General features: G+C 49.3%; 6 protein-coding genes across 6 annotated transcripts; 3 read left to right on the forward strand and 3 right to left on the reverse strand.

Moving 5' to 3' along the window:
• Positions 1–1,854: 1,854 nt before the first annotated feature.
• On the reverse strand, positions 1,855–2,620 carry N7500_008876 (GPALPP motifs-containing protein 1; the record flags this gene model as incomplete). The annotated part of the gene is made up of 2 exons (XM_056680020.1): positions 1,855–2,046; positions 2,108–2,620. The coding sequence occupies 2 exons, from the start codon at positions 2,618–2,620 to the stop codon at positions 1,855–1,857; spliced, it is 705 nt and encodes a 234-aa protein (XP_056530392.1).
• A 367-nt stretch (positions 2,621–2,987) lies between these two features.
• N7500_008877 (uncharacterized protein) lies at positions 2,988–4,730 on the forward strand (the record flags this gene model as incomplete). Its single annotated transcript, XM_056680021.1, has 1 exon — positions 2,988–4,730. The coding sequence occupies one exon, from the start codon at positions 2,988–2,990 to the stop codon at positions 4,728–4,730; it is 1,743 nt and encodes a 580-aa protein (XP_056530393.1).
• Positions 4,731–5,009: 279 nt separating this feature from the next.
• N7500_008878 (uncharacterized protein) lies at positions 5,010–8,180 on the reverse strand (the record flags this gene model as incomplete). The annotated part of the gene is made up of 4 exons (XM_056680022.1): positions 5,010–5,299; positions 5,368–5,456; positions 5,520–6,640; positions 6,798–8,180. The coding sequence occupies 4 exons, from the start codon at positions 8,178–8,180 to the stop codon at positions 5,010–5,012; spliced, it is 2,883 nt and encodes a 960-aa protein (XP_056530394.1).
• Positions 8,181–8,625: 445 nt separating this feature from the next.
• On the forward strand, positions 8,626–11,579 carry N7500_008879 (putative actin binding protein; the record flags this gene model as incomplete). The annotated part of the gene is made up of 5 exons (XM_056680023.1): positions 8,626–8,630; positions 9,073–9,215; positions 9,274–9,461; positions 9,517–11,430; positions 11,493–11,579. 5 exons carry the CDS (start codon positions 8,626–8,628, stop codon positions 11,577–11,579), a joined length of 2,337 nt encoding a protein of 778 aa, XP_056530395.1.
• A 413-nt stretch (positions 11,580–11,992) lies between these two features.
• Positions 11,993–14,539, forward strand: N7500_008880 (dynamin-related GTPase DNM1; the record flags this gene model as incomplete). Its single annotated transcript, XM_056680024.1, has 3 exons — positions 11,993–12,091; positions 12,184–14,163; positions 14,225–14,539. The coding sequence occupies 3 exons, from the start codon at positions 11,993–11,995 to the stop codon at positions 14,537–14,539; spliced, it is 2,394 nt and encodes a 797-aa protein (XP_056530396.1).
• A 257-nt stretch (positions 14,540–14,796) lies between these two features.
• N7500_008881 (uncharacterized protein) lies at positions 14,797–16,279 on the reverse strand (the record flags this gene model as incomplete). Its single annotated transcript, XM_056680025.1, has 4 exons — positions 14,797–15,788; positions 15,856–15,872; positions 15,928–15,953; positions 16,019–16,279. The coding sequence occupies 4 exons, from the start codon at positions 16,277–16,279 to the stop codon at positions 14,797–14,799; spliced, it is 1,296 nt and encodes a 431-aa protein (XP_056530397.1).
• Between the last annotated feature and the right edge of the window lie 1,674 nt (positions 16,280–17,953).

Genomic DNA, 17,953 nt, shown 5'->3' on the forward strand with positions numbered 1-17,953 from the left:
TGTTATATCATCACCGTGGTATTTCGGAAGAAGATGGTTTATTAATCTCTAGAAAGTAACTGGTCTATTTGTTGAAATTTCTATGTCAGTCCCACGGTCACTCATCGCTCATCTTTTTCATCTCTCAAATCTCCTCAATTCCACTCTGTATCAAAAGTCCGCTCCGTTCCACTTCTCCCAGTCATGCATCAAAAGTCACACTTCCATTTCTAGCTAGCCTAGAAGGTAGTGAACTCACAACAGATGCCGATCCATACTTCTCGTTGCCTACCCAAACATGGCTTATCACTCAACATCTCGAGGAATCAGCGCTTCTGTTGAGCCAGAGGGAAGTTGAGCGTCGTGGCCCCGTTTCAACTATGGCAAAGTTCCTTTGCTACCGGAAGGACGATATAACTCAAAAGCTTGCGTTTATGAGGGTCTGTCGTCAGATTCCAACTATTGGCACAGAGTACAGTAAGCCCGAAATCAGAGCACTCCAAGCTATGCCGGAGTATATGCCTACTGAGGTTAAGGCATTTCAAAAGCTCAAGTCTATGGCATGTGATGTCACTCCCGCCCTCCTGGGCCATAAAGAGGCACGACAAGACAACGACGATTCTATTCAGAGGGCTTTTCTATCTACATTGTCTGGGATAAGGTACCTGGAGAGCCTCTCTCCGATAAATATTTCTGGGGTCTAAGCCGTGACGCTCGCGACGCTATCCGTCGAGAGTTTCGCCGAGTCAATGAGTTTGTTATCACAGTACGTACTTTTAAAACATACCAGATCTTACCTATCGAGAAGACCGTTTCTGCCATGTGGGATTGAGCCGGCCTCCCCTACGACAACCAACCTAATCTATGATCAGGCATCTGGGTCAATGTGAGTGATTGTTTCATTCCCACACCAGTACCAAAGTGGGAGTGCGTGGGTGTGTGCTAATTTCTGTAATTATCTAGTCAAATCTGCGGTTTTAGCGCGGCTGAGTTTCTCCTCCCCCCAAAGCCATGGTCTGACACACGTTATGTGCTGCACTGCCTGGCAAACCCTTCTCGCAAGATGGACTGGGCTCTGGACAGCAGTGAGTGGGAGTTATGAATAGGGCGGCTATGGAGGATCAGTGTTTTAATGTTGGATGCCCTTATGTTGAGCAACGTTGCTGCCAAATAGCACAAGTAAGACATGATTGTATCTTACTATATTGTAATGTGATTGGCTTGTTTGGTGCTTCTCATTGTACTCACTGGCTTAGAATGTGGGAATACTATTGGCACAGCCCTAGTCTATGATTAGATTTGGTCTTTCTTGGTCTATCGTAAGATCTAGGTTTGGGTCGAGTTATTCCCAGCCAGTTCTTCAAGGAAAGAGTGCATTTCAATTATCATTGTAAGCATAAGAGAAAGAGAAAGAGAGAGAGAAAGAGAAAGAAAAAGGGAGGACAAAGGGGATCGAGTTTAATTTGAGGTCTCACTCTTGTACTGCCTAGGTATACAAATACTGTAAATATTAATAGTCCTCGTTCTTGGTAACGGCAAACAGTCCTAAAAAGGAAACAACCCTAAGCGGCGGCAGAGCCACCCATCTAGAATGGTAACAATGGTTATCGAAATCTAGCTATACATAATATTGATATACGCCACTTCCTATAGCAATGAAAGATCCCAAAGACATGATTTCAACAGACAACATGAATTGCAATGATGCACTTGGAAATGTGATTTCTAGCTCCACAGTCCAAGAATAACCTACACTATATCCAGACCAGTATTCGGTATTTGACAGTTCCTCTGCAATACAGGTACCACTAAGACTCTTCTCATTCGAGAACAAGTCCGAGAATTCAAGATAATCAACGTAAACCAAGTTATTAACTATAAAAAGTTGCCCTTTGTAAAACGTGTATTGTAATCCGCAGCCTTCTTCACCATCTCCCGGCGCTGTGCATTAGATATCTTTGAAGCAACGGCCATATCCTTCTCCCGATCAAACGCACGCGCACTGGGATCATCGTCTTCTTTTTGGACACCTGGTTTTTCCAGGCGAGTGTTCTTCCCAGTCACGTCCTATACTTCCGTTAGAGGAGAGACGGAGAGAATAAAGGCGCCATTCCAATATGAAAATTACCTTGTATCTCTTGATTTGATCCTCGATCAATTTTGCGTTTGAAGCACCTCTGGAGTCCTCGCCCTGGTTTGTTGAACCACCCACGCCCATGACTGCATCCTGTAGTCGCTTCATTCTTTCTTCTGGAGTCTCAACCCACGAAGAATCCATACTCTTAGGTGCTGTGGCTGATTTGCTTGTATTGAACTTGCGATTTCGCAGTTGTGTGGGGTCGATCTTGGAAGCCCAATCCGAATGGGAAGGAGGCTGTAGCATCCATTGATCTCGCTGGCTTTCTTTTTCCGATTTTGATATACCGGAATCTGTAGGCTCTGTATGAACCGAGTCTTTCAGTGGACCGGATGGAGGAAGACTTGGACCGAAATCATCATCATCATCATCATCATCATCATCATCACTGCTGGTCTCACTATCGGCCTGAGGCGGAGGGAGAGAAGGTCCGATTACCTTCCGTTGCTTTGAGACCGATTGATGATCTGTCTCTTCAAATTTCCGCTTTTCTTTAGAATCCATTTGGAGAGGCGAGGAAGTTGAAGGCAAAGAAATGTGATTATCTCTTATCGGAACTTATCGTATGAGCTGATGTCATCAAAAGGTACCCGTCCACGACCCAACTTCCCGCCTTTTTTTGTTTGTATACTCCCTCTGGTAGGGCAACTGTTTCTCTTTTTCTCTGATATCAAATCCCTTTATACCCCTGTGATTTTCGACTTGTTGTTTTAAATGTATTCGGGATATCACCTTTCTCGACGAGACCGCTTTTTCGACCCCGCATGCTCGACCCGATAAGACCCTGAAACCTGAAACCGTCAACGGGTTGATTCTCTTGATATCTACTGGGAACAACTAGACAATGATATCCCTAGGTGGGAAACTGGACATGGATGGAAATGAGGGTCAATCTACAGAATTCAATCCGACTCAGCCGATTTCTTCGGATCAACAGCTCTCTGCAATTTCAAGTCAAGTACCACCGGTCCCTAGAAGGTTCCTGGTTCAGCCAGTCGAAACCGTACGAAGCTCCAAGGCTCAGCCATCTTTGAAAGCAAACCAACCCTTACCACAGTCTGGGATACATCCAAAAGAGCCTAAACATCGACCAAGAAGATTTCTACCTGAACCGATTGAAACAACCAAAGCTAGTAATAGACGGGCGTATTCCACTTCCGAGGCACAGACGAATCCTGTATCTTACAGCAAGACATCGACGGCTCCAAGACGATTCAAACCCGAGCTGATAGAAACCGACACCCGCTCCGTCCGAAAAGGGGAACCAGTTCGGTTTTCCCAACGGCATGTATCATCAGCACCCCATACAATCATTTGCTCAGATACGCGATCGTCGTCAAATCCAGATTTCCATGCTCGTACCCATCTACCACCAGAATCCCAATTTTCGTATTCCAATCTTTTACGTCGACAACAAGCCCGCAGACACTCGTTCCGAGTTCCGGATCTCCCATCGATCCCCTCTGACAGCAGCGAAGAATCGGATAACTCCAGATCGCCATCGGCATGCACTTCGCCTGGGCCCCCCAATCAAGCGACCTTGTCCTCAAGCAAGCTACCCCGTGAGAGCTGCGATGGGAAAATCTCGGAATTCCTGCTCTCTCTTGCCGCTCGATCCGCACAGAAGCAGTTAAAGGAGCAAGCGTTGGCTGCCTTTCCTAACGAGCAAGTGTACGAGCCCGTGGATCATTTTGCCATCAACGAAGATGACGGAGATTCAGACGACGACGTCTCTCATATCAAGTATCATCATGTCAAGTCTCGGCGACAATCTTCGGCAGATTTGTCCTGGGAACTTGAGTATATGCGCCACCACAAGGAGGAGGCTGAGATGAGGATCCGGGCGATGATGGCATCGGGACAACCAAAGTCTTCATCGGAGCACAATAAAAATGGCAAGAGTCCACCTATGCTTGGCAATGACATTGTCGTTCCTCGAAGCGTCTCACCCGAGGGAACAATATATGAGCACACTAGCACAGATGCAGCCTCTGGTGGTGTACATGATCTCTGTACTGGCTGTGGTGGTTTGTGGTACGCGGCGCCTCCTCGGGATGGCGGAAAGGGTGCTGGTCTTTGGATGGGCACTTGTTGCAGGGATGAGGGCCAGAAACGGGAAGCGCATGGTTTTGTACCTGGAATTGTTACCCCCATGCCTCGCGTCGATGAGGCCGGCATGTTCATAGGACTCAGCCCATCTCCTTCAAATACGCACCTGGATCGTCTCGTCTCGCCCGAAAATCATAGTTCCCGGAAGCCCACGAGCCCTCATCTCCAAAAAGCCGTCGAGGCTGAGTTCCATGATGGATTTGTGACTCAGATCTATAATTACCTGTCCCTGGGTTACCCTTGCCTTGCCCGCTATTATGATTATGAACTCAGCCGAATTTCGGGCATTTCCCTCGATGATCTCCGCCGGGACGACTTGCACACTGATGCTAGAGGTTACGTCGTAGCCCCCCAAAATGACGTTCTCGCAGATGGATGTGCACGATGGAAGGCTCTTCGTCTATATATCAAGGAATGGGCGAGACAGGAGCCCGGTATGACCGAAGAAGATACCAATATTGAAGGATGGGGGCAGCCAGAGCGAAGAGGCAGCTGGGGCAACTGAAGGACTTGGAAAGATCTGAATTTGTATGTTATGATCGAGAGGCGTGCATTTGGTTATATAATAAACGGATACATATTCAATTCACACAACCTGTTACGATTTGGTCTGGCGTCGAGTCTCGGGAGGATTGGAGATATGTAGCCCGATGGAACTTTACGTTTGATATTTAATTCGATGAGAGAGTAAGCTGCCGAATTCCGGTAGAATTGTTTCAATGTATTGCTTCTCCCCCTAGGTTTGTGGTATATGTCACTAAAATCCACGTTACGTGTATCTCTATTAAATACTTCCCTTTTGAGCCCTCTCATGAATGATACCCGGGAAAATACTCTGCTCTGGTAAACCATCTGATCCCCCAACTCCCGTTCCGAGGGCAGTATTGCTACCAGGGGATGAGAACTCACCCGTTCCAAGGTGAGGTGATCGAGCCAAGTATGTCGATGGAGTCAGTGGGGAGGTAGCTATCTGACCTGTACCATGGGCCTCCCTAGGTGAGACATCCGTAGTGCCAGCTGCACTTGATCGGAGCTCAGATTGAGATTGCGACTCAAGCTTAGGTGTATGCTGATCTAAGAATGGGTCATTTGGAAGTCAGTCTGCTGCGTAATTCCGGGTCATTTCGTCAAGATAGAAATACCATGCTTCGAGAACGCCGCTTCTCCTGATGGACCTGGACCCAAGCCCTTCTGATCTCCGGTTCCATTGGCCTCGGAGTATCGCTCGATCCTGATAAGAAGATGCATGGTTAGCTCAATTTCCTCGACGCCACAGACATCCCGGGCAACCTACAAGGACAATTCCCCGAGCAAAGTCTCATGTCGAAATGCCTCACGAATATCTGGTACATTGCTCTTTGCTACATGATTGCCAGCAACTCCAGGCATGGAACAATTTGACCCAAGCCATCTTTCTTTAAGGGAAAGCTCAAATCCACTTTGGTCGACTGAATGTTTGGCGAGTTCGCACATGTCGACTGCGCTGAATTTGTAGATCTGCGCTGCGACCGAGTACTCCTCGATGAGGGGCTCTTTTGTGAATGCAAACTGCAAGGGATCATCGGTGGACAAAGAGACGTTGAGTCCTCGCTTGAAGAAGCTAGCGCAAGGGTTCTTATCGTATGTGAGGAACAAAGCGTTGTTGCTGAGTGGTGACATGGCAATGCCGATCTGATCTAGGTAGTAGAGGTATTGCAGAAGCGGTACCTTGCGTAACAAGATACCATGACTGATGCTGTGACAGCAGAGGAACCCGACAGCCAGATGATCGGGGTCGCCTGCCTCTCCGCAATGAGGGCGTAGAACAAACGTGTTGAATCCTCGACGTTTCCGCCAGTTGTTGAGGGAAGCGATGTTGGCGAACATGAAGTATAACCAGTAAGTGTAAGGCGGATTCTGCTTGGTGCTCCACTCCCGGGGGATGGGGTACTTTCTATACAGTCGGCGCTCGGGCTTGCTTTCGTCATCCACACTGTCGAATCCAACCACTCGCTGAAGGAAGATGTGAAGTTTGGGATGACTAGAAGGATCTTTGGTCACTTCGAACAACGGCTGGAAGACATTGGTGATGACTTGTTCAAAGTTCTCCATCATGCCACTTGCTTTGTAAACATCATAGAGACGAGGTACCTGGATAAGCCAGCGAACATTAGGCGAAAACAACTTGTTATCCACCACCCAGGCCGCAAGCTTGTCCCATTCCTGAAGGGAACGACCGTAAATCGAGATTCGCCATTCCACCATTTGGTATTTGCTAGATTCCAAGTCTGAAATCACTTCCTTGGTGATCTCTGCGAGATAGCGACCTTCAATGTAATTGTCTGTTTTGAGGAAAATTTCTCGCAGTCGGGATTCACCGACTGGATTATATTTCAGATTGAATTTGTCAAATCGGTGGAAAGAGTCAGTGTGTGCCTACGAAGGTCAGAGTCAGTCATGGTAATACTTCTGGTTTTTAATAATAAGCGTAGCAGAAGGAGGGAATAAGCTACTACTGGTGCATTGAGACTGCATCTTCCTTTATCATTTGTAGATTTCGAAGAATCAAAGAGGGAGTTGAGGAAGAACTTACGTGCATATCCAAAGTATCGATGCTCAGGTCATAAGCAGTCAGGTTGATACTCTCAAAGACCTCTCTCAAGGTCAGATGTTTGCCGTCTCGGAAAAGGACAACTTCATCCGGAGACTTTCTCATTTTGCTCTTGATGAAGCGAAGAAGATGTTTCTGGTTCATGCATGCCGAATGATGAACGTGGGTATCCACTTTGCGCACGTTGTAGAAATCTCTGTGAGGAACCTTCTTGCTGTCGGCAATCTCCTGGTATTCATTGAGCAGCGTATACAATTGGAATTTGCCCTCCAAGTACGACAACCGCTTGAACGCAAAGCTCTTAGCAGGTCCATCGGTCGACACATCCACAACGGCATCTAGGTCCATATAGAAATCACGCAACGAGGGGATCTGGACGATGGGTGTCTGCTGGTCAGCCTCAGAATCAAAGACTTGATATACACTGTTGCCATCCAGTCTATACGTCCAGGGCGATTCTTTGGGCAGCGGCATCAACTCCTCCATGTCAAAATCCGCCCCGATGTCTTGGCCCATTTTCCTCTTCTTTCCTGTGAAGTCAGATGGGCCACCGACATTGCCGGGTTGGTATTCTTTGCCATCATCCCAGGCTGGTTCTGGAGGGGGAGGATAGATTTCCCAGTCTGGTTGGTCTTTGGGATCATTTCCGGGTCCCTGCAATGAAAGTTCTAGATACTGGGATCGCCGATCAAGCAGTTTCTTGATTTTGCCATAGATAGCGTTCAGCTCAGACGTCACAGCATTATTGCTAGACGAAAATCCGCTAGCAACCTGAGGGCCTCCAATCCCCGCACTGGCGCTCTGCAGACTCTCCGCCGCCAAGTAGGGTCCCTGCCCATGGAGAGCACCTACAAGCGCCGCCTGGTTTCGGGCCGAATCGTTCGCCTCATCTGAGTCATCTTCGAGGAAATGCGACACCGAGAGATCGGGATCGCTGGCAGATTGCAGGCGTAGTGTCGATGGCTCGGAGTCAAATACCATAGATCCCTCGCGGGAGATCTGACTTTGAGTATTCATTGGTTCCGACAGGTTAGCCGGTGACCCTTCGGGGTGTGATTCGACTGAGTGGGCTGGGGCTGGTGGACTCAAAGGAGTGTCGTTTCGCGCGGCTAGCTGATGATGTTGATAGAAGAGCCTTGCCTCCGCGTGACTCATGGACTTCTCATAGGCATAGTCATAAGTAGCTGTTTTCTGCTGTCGATCTCGGGGTAAAATATCTTCTGCAGGCTGATCTAGTGCATCGGGGGTTTCAATGAGAGAATCCACTGGTCCCTTGAGACTCGGGGATGAAGTGGCTGATTCATTGTTAGAATCAGCGGACACGCTGACATTCCGACTGGAACTGAGATCGGGTTGAGGTCCCATGACACTGTGCTTTTTGTTTTTTTTCCCCGCCCTTGCTATATACCTGAGATAAAAGACGAGAAATTCAGTAGATCAAGAAAATTATTGCATAAAGGGAGTTTTTCCCAAAATGCGAAAGTAATTTGAATTAGACAGTAGATATCAAAAGACGAGGAAGAAAAAGGAGGAAGAAAAAAAAAAAGCCGATAATGTGCAGAGGAATCTCAAAGTTCCTTCGGTGAAGGGAAAGTCCAGGCCCAGAGAATCTGTAAATTACATACAACATCAATACAACACATCTTCAAGTATCGCTATTGAATTAGATATGATATATATGACTTGATTGGTGTTGATGTTTTGGGTTATTTATGCTTGATAGACTGAGTCCATTCAATTCAACTACTTGGTTTTATGTGATTTTGGAGATTATCTCGAGTTTATAGGAAGATATGATCTAGATTCTACTATGATGTATGGCTGTGTACAATGTATCGTATCATAACACCTCTCCCCTTAACCTCGCTCTCTCTCTCCCCCCTCCACCTTTAGGCTTCATCAATTTCCTTGACCTTGTTTTCAGTATTCCCCTATTATCATTGTTATCATCTTGAAAGCATTCATTGCTTTTATCTCTTTTGCTCCTACCAGTACGTCAAACTCCCTATTCTCCTATCCATATCTATGTATTCCCCCCAAACTTATCGCACCAAAGAGCTTTGAATGATTTGCTAAGACTGCATGAGATAACAGCTATTGTAACAAAACAAAAGCAAATATACCTCCCACGTGGATACATCCGAAACTTGAATTCCCCCCCCTTACCACTTCCCCCGCCTATCCGATCCGCCGGAAGTCATGGCTTCTCTCAATCTCTCGTCCAATGGCCCTTCGATATCGAAAAGTTATCAGACAGTGGTGAATGCACCACCCCTTCTGGGAACGGAGGATCTCCGACTTATGGTCAATGGGCTGTCTACTCCGTTTCCACCCCGCTTGTCAGTGCCTTCCAGCAAGATGCAGGTAAGGAGAGTGTCCTTAAGGTCCAAAGCACCGGAGGTTAGTGATCCTGTTCTACCATTTCCATCATCTTGCATTGACAGTTTTGTACGACCAGAGGGTGAATTGGCCGATCTCATTGAGGAATTTTCCGAAGGGCGGGTGCAATTCGCCTATGTGAAGGTGACGGATTCCAACACCGGTCTTCCTAAGAACGTTCTTATTGGCTGGTGTGGAGAAGGTGTGCCGGAGCGAACAAAGGGTTACTTTACCAGTCACCTGGCGACAGTTTCCAAGTTTCTTCATGTGAGGAGTTTTCTTTCTGTGACACAACTGCGGTGAGACTGACTTGGCTGGATAGGGATACCATGTGCAGGTCACAGCCAGAGCAGATGGGGATCTCACCCCCGAGGGAATCGTCCAGCGTGTGGCAGATTCCTCCGGTTCCAAGTATTCAGCCGGCGAGGCTTCTGCTCCGGCCTCAGCCCCCCGGCCTGCTGTAGCTAGCAAGCCTGCTTTCACACCGACTCGATCTGGGGGTATCACTCCTAACCCAGCTGCTCGCGTACAGCCCACACCTTCAAAAGCTAGCGTCAATGATGATGGATGGGGTGCAGATGCCCCTCCCGTGACTCGCACCCAATTGGAAAAGGTACAATCGGCTTACCAGCCCACTAGAGTGAACCTGCAAGAACTCAAGGCAAACCCCACGGCCAGTCGTCAACCTGCCGCTGCTACCTCGGATGATTCTAGCGATGTGGTGAGGGGTGGTTACCAGCCAGTGGGCAAAGTCGATATTGCTGCAATTCGGAAGCAAGCTGCCGCCTCCGGTCAGCTAAAAGATGATCGCCCGGCAATTATCAAGGGCTCCTATGAGCCCGTTGGCAAAGTAGACATCGCTGCTATTCGGGCTAGAGCACAGAAGCCGGAAGGCACCAGTGAAAACGTTCCATCGAGCATCGCAGTCAGCCCACAGCCAACAACGTTGCCCGAGCGACCTGCGCCTTCCAATGTTTCGGAGCGCTTGACCAATCTACCCAAACCAAAGGTTGCCAAAAACTTTGGCCCGAGCCCTTCCTTCCCAGGAACAAAGCCACCACTCCCAGTTGGTCTTGGGCCTAAGCCAACCACCAGTGCGCAGATTGGAGCTGCAAGCCGAACTTTTGCCGATGAGGGAGGCAAGACACCTGCTCAAATTTGGGCAGAGCGCAAGGCCAAAGAGCGCGGAGTGGCTCCCTCATCTGGAAGTACTGAGGCTGCCTCTACCCCTGCCCCGATTCAAAGCCAAATTAGTGGCCAGAGCGAATGGAAGAGCTCCTATACAGGCAAGTCTTGGGCTCCCGTTCAAACTGCACAGGAAAGGTCGTATGTTCCCGAGCAGCCCATCGACGCCAAGACCAATGATCAGCCAGCGGATGAACCACGGCCTCATGTGAGTGATGTTCGTGACCAATTTGCTCATGAAACGCCTGCCCCCGCGCCACTCGCCTCTCCTGCTCCCCCCGTCCCGCAGGCCAGTCGCCCTGTTCCTGTCCCAGGGCTGTCCTCTGCGCCCGTCGAGTCCGAGCCCGAACATGATGCTCAACAGGTTCTTCCTCCCCCTCCACCGCAGCCTCCTCGCTCCCCAACACCTCCCACTCCGGTGCGTGAGAGCTCGCCGATTCAGATTGCCATGCCGGTTGGCCATAGCGTTGCCGACAGCGTTGCGGATGTTCATGAGGAGCAGCAATCTCCTCCTCCTGCCATGCCTGTTCGGAGCCTCCAGGAGGTCGTCCCAGATGAAAGAGAACTTGAGGATGATTCTCACGACCTTGGCCGCGCTGCAGCCGCGGCAACCGCTCCTCAACAGCCCGAGCCCACAGGCGGACCGCGAGCTCAGGTTCAATATGACTATGAAAAGGCCGAGGACAATGAGATTGAACTACGAGAGGGAGAGTATGTGACTGACATTGAAATGGTCGACCAGGATTGGTGGGTGGGTGTCAATATTCGGGGTGAGCGTGGTCTCTTCCCGGCCAACTATGTGGAGATTGTGGAGGACAAAGAACCCGCGTCACACGCGCCAGCCGGTTCCCATCATTATGAAGCAGAGCCAGAGCCAGAGCCAGAGCCAGAACCTACTGCTGCCCCCGTGCCAGTTGCGCCCACACCTTCCGCTGCACCATCGGCGACTGTTCCAAGCTCCAAACAGGTCACAGCCACAGCTTTGTATGACTATGAAGCCGCCGAGGATAATGAGATTAGCTTCCCCGAAGACGCGAAGATTTCCAATGTGGTAAGTGGCTCTTTATCGGCCTTTTTGCGCCATCCCTTTTTACAGTGCTAACCCGGTTACAGGAATTCCCGGATGATGACTGGTGGCTTGGTGAGTACAATGGCAAGCAAGGTCTATTCCCTGCCAACTATGTTCGCCTGGACCAGTGATTGGGTCATATAGATACTCTTAGGGTTCAGCACTCCTAGAGCCAATTCCACATTCTATTGATTCGCCAAACTAGATATGTTGATCTGACTATGAATACCCAGTTCACTACTTCTTTTTGAAGATTCATAGAACATGTATCTATATAAATATCTATATAACTATACCCAACCCAATCTAGTCAAATCATCGACGTCATGGTCCGGAGTGTGCTTATGTCATCATCACGTGTGCCGAAAAAGTGGCCATCAACAACGTTCCCAAGGTTCCAAGGAGAGTTGCTCAAGGCCTATAGGGAGATCCCGGTGACCGTTTACACGCGATCTCACTTTGCGCGTACCTTTTCCCCTTTTTTCCTTCGTCTTTTCTCTTCTCTTAACTCCGAGGCCTAACTCTTGTGCTCACTTTCGACATCATGACATCGCTGGGCGAGGATCTCCTCGTGACAGTGAACAAGCTCCAGGATCTGGTCTTCAATACTATTGGGAATGATTCCTTGGATTTGCCCCAAATTGTGAGTCTGGTCGGAGAGCTCTCGAAGTTGGAGAAAGGAGTTGTCATTTGATACCCGGTCAACCCAAGACTAATCCCCACCTCCCATCTTAGGTTGTTGTTGGTTCCCAGTCATCCGGAAAGTCTTCGGTCCTAGAGAATATAGTCGGAAGGGACTTTCTACCAAGAGGTAGCGGAATCGTGACCCGACGGCCCCTAATCCTGCAACTTATCAACGTGCCCAGTGAACGCGATGATAAGCCGGAAACCGATGAGGTGCATATTCCCCACACGGCTGCTAGTGTTGCCGGTCAACACGAATGGGCCGAATTCCACCATCTCCCGGGCCGTAAGTTTGACGACTTTGGACAAGTCAAGCAAGAGATCGAAGCGGAGACGGCGAGGATCGCTGGAAGCAACAAGGGCATCAACAGACAACCGATCAATCTGAAGATCTTCTCGCCCCATGTGCTCAACCTCACACTCGTGGATTTACCTGGCCTGACCAAGGTGCCCATTGGGGACCAACCCTCCGACATCGAGAAACAAACGCGTACCTTGATTCTGGAATATATCGCCAAACCGAACAGCATAATCCTTGCGGTCTCTCCGGCCAATGTCGATCTCGTCAATTCCGAGGCGCTGAAGCTTGCCCGCCAGGTGGATGCCATGGGCCGGAGGACCATCGGTGTTCTGTCAAAGCTGGATCTCATGGACCATGGCACCAATGCAATGGACATTCTGTCTGGACGTGTGTATCCCCTAAAGCTTGGATTCATCGGCGTTGTCAACCGATCTCAGCAGGATATTCAGTCTGGAAAATCGCTTGCCGATGCATTGCGGGCAGAGTCTGAGTTCTTCCGGCATCATCCAGCTTACAGGAATATGGCCAACCGCTGCGGTACGCACTTTTTGGCCAAGACCCTGAACACAACCTTGATGTCTCACATCCGAGACCGGCTTCCGGATATTAAGGCTCGGCTGAATACCTTGATGGGTCAGACTCAGCAAGAATTGGCCAGCTATGGAAACAAACAGTTCAGTGGCGAAGAACACCGAGGGTCATTGATTCTTCAGCAGATGACCAGGTTTGCTGCCTCATTCATTTCATCTATCGACGGAACTTCATCGGAGATTTCTACCAAAGAGCTATGTGGCGGAGCAAGGATTTACTACATCTTCAATTCTGTTTTCGGAAACTCACTGGAAACAATTGATCCCACTCACAACCTGACTGTCTCTGACATCCGAACGGCCATCCGAAACTCGACAGGCCCTCGCCCCAGCCTGTTTGTTCCAGAGTTGGCCTTTGATTTGCTGGTCAAACCACAGATTAAACTCCTTGAATCACCCAGTCAGCGATGCGTGGAGTTGGTCTATGAGGAGCTTATCAAGATCTGTCACACATGTGGCAACCAAGAATTACTGCGTTTCCCTCGTCTTCAAGGAAAGCTGATTGAAGTTGTATCTGACCTTCTTCGTGAGCGCCTGGGCCCCTGCTCGACTTATGTGGAATCTTTGATCTCAATCCAAAGAGCTTACATCAACACCAACCACCCGAACTTCCTCGGCGCCGCAGCTGCCATGTCTTCAATCATGCAGAACAAGCAGGACGAAGAACGAAAAGCCGTGCTAGCAGAGGAAAAACGTAAGCGTGATAAACGACGTCAAAAGGAATTGGGAGGTCCCAATGGCAATACAGGAGGTCCCGATGAAGAAGAATATGCTGACAAGCAAAATCTCCCCATTCGAAGCCACTCCTCCAAGGGATCGCGGAGCATGTCTCCTCACGTTGGCCGCACAGGCGAGAGTGGCATTGCTGCTACCCTGAATGGCGCTCAATCTAACCATGCTGCGTTCGGTGGCGGTGCCTCGAACACTGCCCGGGATTCCTTCCTGAACTACTTCTTCGGCAAGGAAGGCACTCACAACATGGCCATGTCCTCAGCAGGCCTAAACACCCACCGGCAGGGACCACATGCTGGTGAGCCTAGCATTAGCCAGAGCATTCGACGTGCCGAGGCTCGGGCTCCCATTATGCCGACTGAGGAGTACAGTGCACCATCGGAGTATGGCGGCGACGTATCTGTTTTCGTAAGTACTACCGCACAGGCGTTATGCATTACATCCATCTGACTGACTTCAACTCGTATAGCCCAATGAGAATACCGAGCCTGCACTCACGGACCGTGAGATGCTCGAAACCGAGCTCATTCGCCGTCTCATCTCATCATACTTCAACATCGTCCGAGAAACCATTGCAGACCAGGTTCCCAAGGCTGTCATGCACCTTCTTGTTAACCACTGCAAGGATGTAGTGCAGAACAGACTTGTGAGCGAACTCTATAAAGAAGATCTTTTCAGCGAGCTTCTATACGAGGATGATGGCATCAAAGCTGAGAGAGAGAAGTGTGAGCGGCTATTGGAAACGTACAAAGAAGCCGCCAAGATTGTGGGCGAGGTTTTATAGAATTTTTTTGTATTTTTGGTCTGGCTTTCGGGGTAAAGCCTAGGTGACCTTGATTCTGCGTCATTCTTGACGTCCTTCCACTGTGGGAGATGTTGCTTCTCTCAATTTATGTACAACAATTACGGCGTGCACATGATATCGATCTATCTTTCCCTCTACGAGTGCAATGCGCACACGCGTATGACCCAGTGAAAGCCTGTAAGATAATATATGCAATATGCAAAATGCAAGTACAAATCAACGTCTAATATGCCATATCACTGGGACTTCTTGGCAACGCTTCGTAGACGTGCACCCTCAAAGCCATATAAACCACCCCCGACAAACACCAGAGCTGCACCAACCAAAACACCGCCTGTCAAATGGTTCCCAAAGAGATAGATCGACAGAAGCAGTGAAACCAACTTTCGGACATTCAAGAAAATAGTCACAGTCAAAGACGACGACTTGGCCGACAAAAGATGCACTCCCCGGATACATAGGTATTGTGTCAGTGCATTCATCGCCAGATAAGCCACTTGAACTGGAAGATGCGCCAGGAAAGACTTCACAGCCTCAATCTGACAAATCCGCTCCAGCACCGAGGAAGCGGTGCTCCCAACCGTACCGGACCACACCCCCAACCCGGAATTCCAATGCGACAGCAGGGAAGGCGACGAAGCTACCACCTGCCATTGACCCAGCAACTGCGGGCAACTCGTCAGGAAAAGCGGCAGAGAAAGCGCATGCGAATAGAAAAGTGCCTCTTTCCAATGATCTCTACCGTAAGTTGCGTACAGCCGATCGGCATAAATCCCTTGGAATGCAGAGAGGACCATCGCCAGCGCGAGGATCGTGAAGCCCGTAACGGTGGTCATCGTATCCCCCGTATCGGAGTCGACGTGGATAGACACACCTTTGGATTGCGCATCGGCCATGGCGGCTGCCGCCACGCCTACTGTCAGCATACCTACCGAGGCAATCTGGCCCCGGGAATAGCGCTTGCCGTTATACATGTAGCCGATTACCATCGAGGCGACAGGGCCTGCGGACCGGAGGATTATGTGCAGGGGGACTGAGATCTTGTATGCGAAGGCCCAGTTGTTGAGAAGGTTGACGCTAACAAAATAGGCAGTGTATACCACCCATGAGCGTAGTGGGATAGCGCGCGAGTTCAGGAATAGGGCTCGTGGTCCGGCTGATGGGGACAAGAAGCTTGGGATGGTGAATAGAGCACAGATAGCGAATTGGGCAAATGTTATCAGGGGACCTATGCGGGAGTTGGATTAGGATTTGCGATGTGGTTTGTTTTGATCAGCTCTGGTTGTTGTGCTTACCAGCAGTGGGTTGTTCCCTAGTTGGAAGTGGAATTAGCCTTAGGTTTGAATTGGCCTGCTTTGTTGACTTACTTGATAATTGCCTCTAGCGCAAATACCTATACACAATATCAGTTCCCATTTTACCCTCCATAGTGGAATTGAGGATTCTCTGGAGACCTACATTGGCACAGCAGCCTCCAAAGATAAGAGAGACCATTAGAACCATGCTTGTCCAGCTGGGAACTGCCGCGTGAGCGGCTGCAGCAACGAGACCCGGAGCATCTTTCTTAATTTGAGTATAGTCCAGCTTGTCCTCGGACTTTCGAGATCGAGATGGAGTCGAAGCGAGGTTCGCGTGTTCAATTGAGTTCGCAGAGACTCGCGAGCGATTGATCAGGTAGGAGTCATGTCCTCGTTTCGACGGTTCATGATCATTGAGCATTCTATTTGAGTGAGTGATACAGTAATATGAGAAGTTGAATTGACTTACGGAGTTTTGAGGCGATCCAAGGACAACTGGCGGTTGAAAGAAAGCTGGCGATAAGGGTGGATCACGAGATATGTGTATAGCCACGCATAGTACTTGTAATCCGACAACAGTGAATTACGCAAAAGAGTTTAGCGTGCCATTTCAGGTTTAGCGCCTTGTTGCGCGTTACGCTCGCCGTGCGTGTTCCTATGAAGTCCCCTTCATCGCTCCAACTTCTCGCCCTTCTGCCCATCCTTGCCCTCTATTCCTCCTGTGCGCCTTGCGAGTCGCGCCAACCTGCAGTACAGGCCCCTGACGTGTTAATCGGTCGGTTCGTCATCGAACTTCTGCGCATCCCGGCGCCTTCACCCTGCGCTCTTTCTGGAAAATCGTCCGAGAGAAGCAGGCGAGGTCGAGGACGTTCTCAGCCTTGGCTGATAACGACCGTCTCATTTCGGAACTGAAGAAGGCAGGGATGAGTCTTGTTAGCGCACACGGACGACCTATTACAGCCAGCCCTTGGTTGCTAAGTCCGCAAGAGTTGACGGGATGCTAACAGTGACACTCCTTCCCTCCACGATGACTGTGAGGCTTGACGGCGGCCGTGCTGGAATCCAGGAACGATCTCCGAACCTGAATTTCTAGCCAGGTGCCATCGCCAGATCGCGTACGAACAGCCATACTTTTCCCTGTCATCGTTCGTATTCGGGAGCCCCGTCGGCCCCCACCGAGTGCATATTGTCGCCGAACCGCCGCTGGTTTCATGATCGATCGGCGGAGAGGATCAGATGGACGACTGAGAAAACAAATATTCATCAGGTATTCAATTTTGAAAGAATAGAATATCAGGTAAAAGTAATTGTAGTGGATAATTTCGGCGAGAATGAGCTTCTATAGAAGAATGTGTCTTTTCATGTTGGAGAGAGTGATAATCGTCCCTGAGGATGCCTGGATTAAGTATTAAGGCAGCGACTGCCTTCTCCGTAGACATAGTCACTGGACAGTTAGTTAACTAGTGAACTAGCCAGCTTGACTGTCGTGGAATTTTAGGCAATTGAGCCACCAGGTGCCTAGGTACCTATCCACCTACATCCTAATACGGCTAGCGCAAGACGCTATACCTAGCTAGGTAGCTGCCAGTCTGCCCCACATAAGAGCCTCATATCAATGCTCCTCCACTCAACCTATTAGCTATCCAAGAAACATATCTCCAGAGCATCCAAAGCAACTCCAATGTTGTCCTCATACTCAACCTGGTTCCGTAAGGGCCCTGACCCTGGAAGTATTATCAGCCTTGACCAACCTGTCCTTTCCCGGTGGAAGATTCTGGAGAAGCTGAACGAGCATGACTATCAGGTCAACGAGGAGGAAAATTCTTACGATTCGAGTGAAAATTGTCGAAGATAGCATTCAAAAAAGTATACTTACGAGACTCCTCGGTCCTTCTCTAAGAGCGAGGCGAATACTGGGGTGCAAATACTCATGGCTGTAAGTAGTCCTAGTCACAAAAGGCCGCGATTCTCCCTCCAGAAGCCACGCACAATCGTGGCCTTTTCAACGTCACCCCTACTTACTTCGTCTAGTGTAGTACTTTATGCTATGTACTATGTACTATGTATACTATTATGTTCTCTTATTAAATCTGTT

Source organism: Penicillium coprophilum, assembly GCF_028826855.1.
Source record: "Penicillium coprophilum strain IBT 35676 chromosome Unknown utg000005l_segment0_segment0, whole genome shotgun sequence".
NCBI classification, from domain to species: domain Eukaryota; kingdom Fungi; phylum Ascomycota; class Eurotiomycetes; order Eurotiales; family Aspergillaceae; genus Penicillium; species Penicillium coprophilum.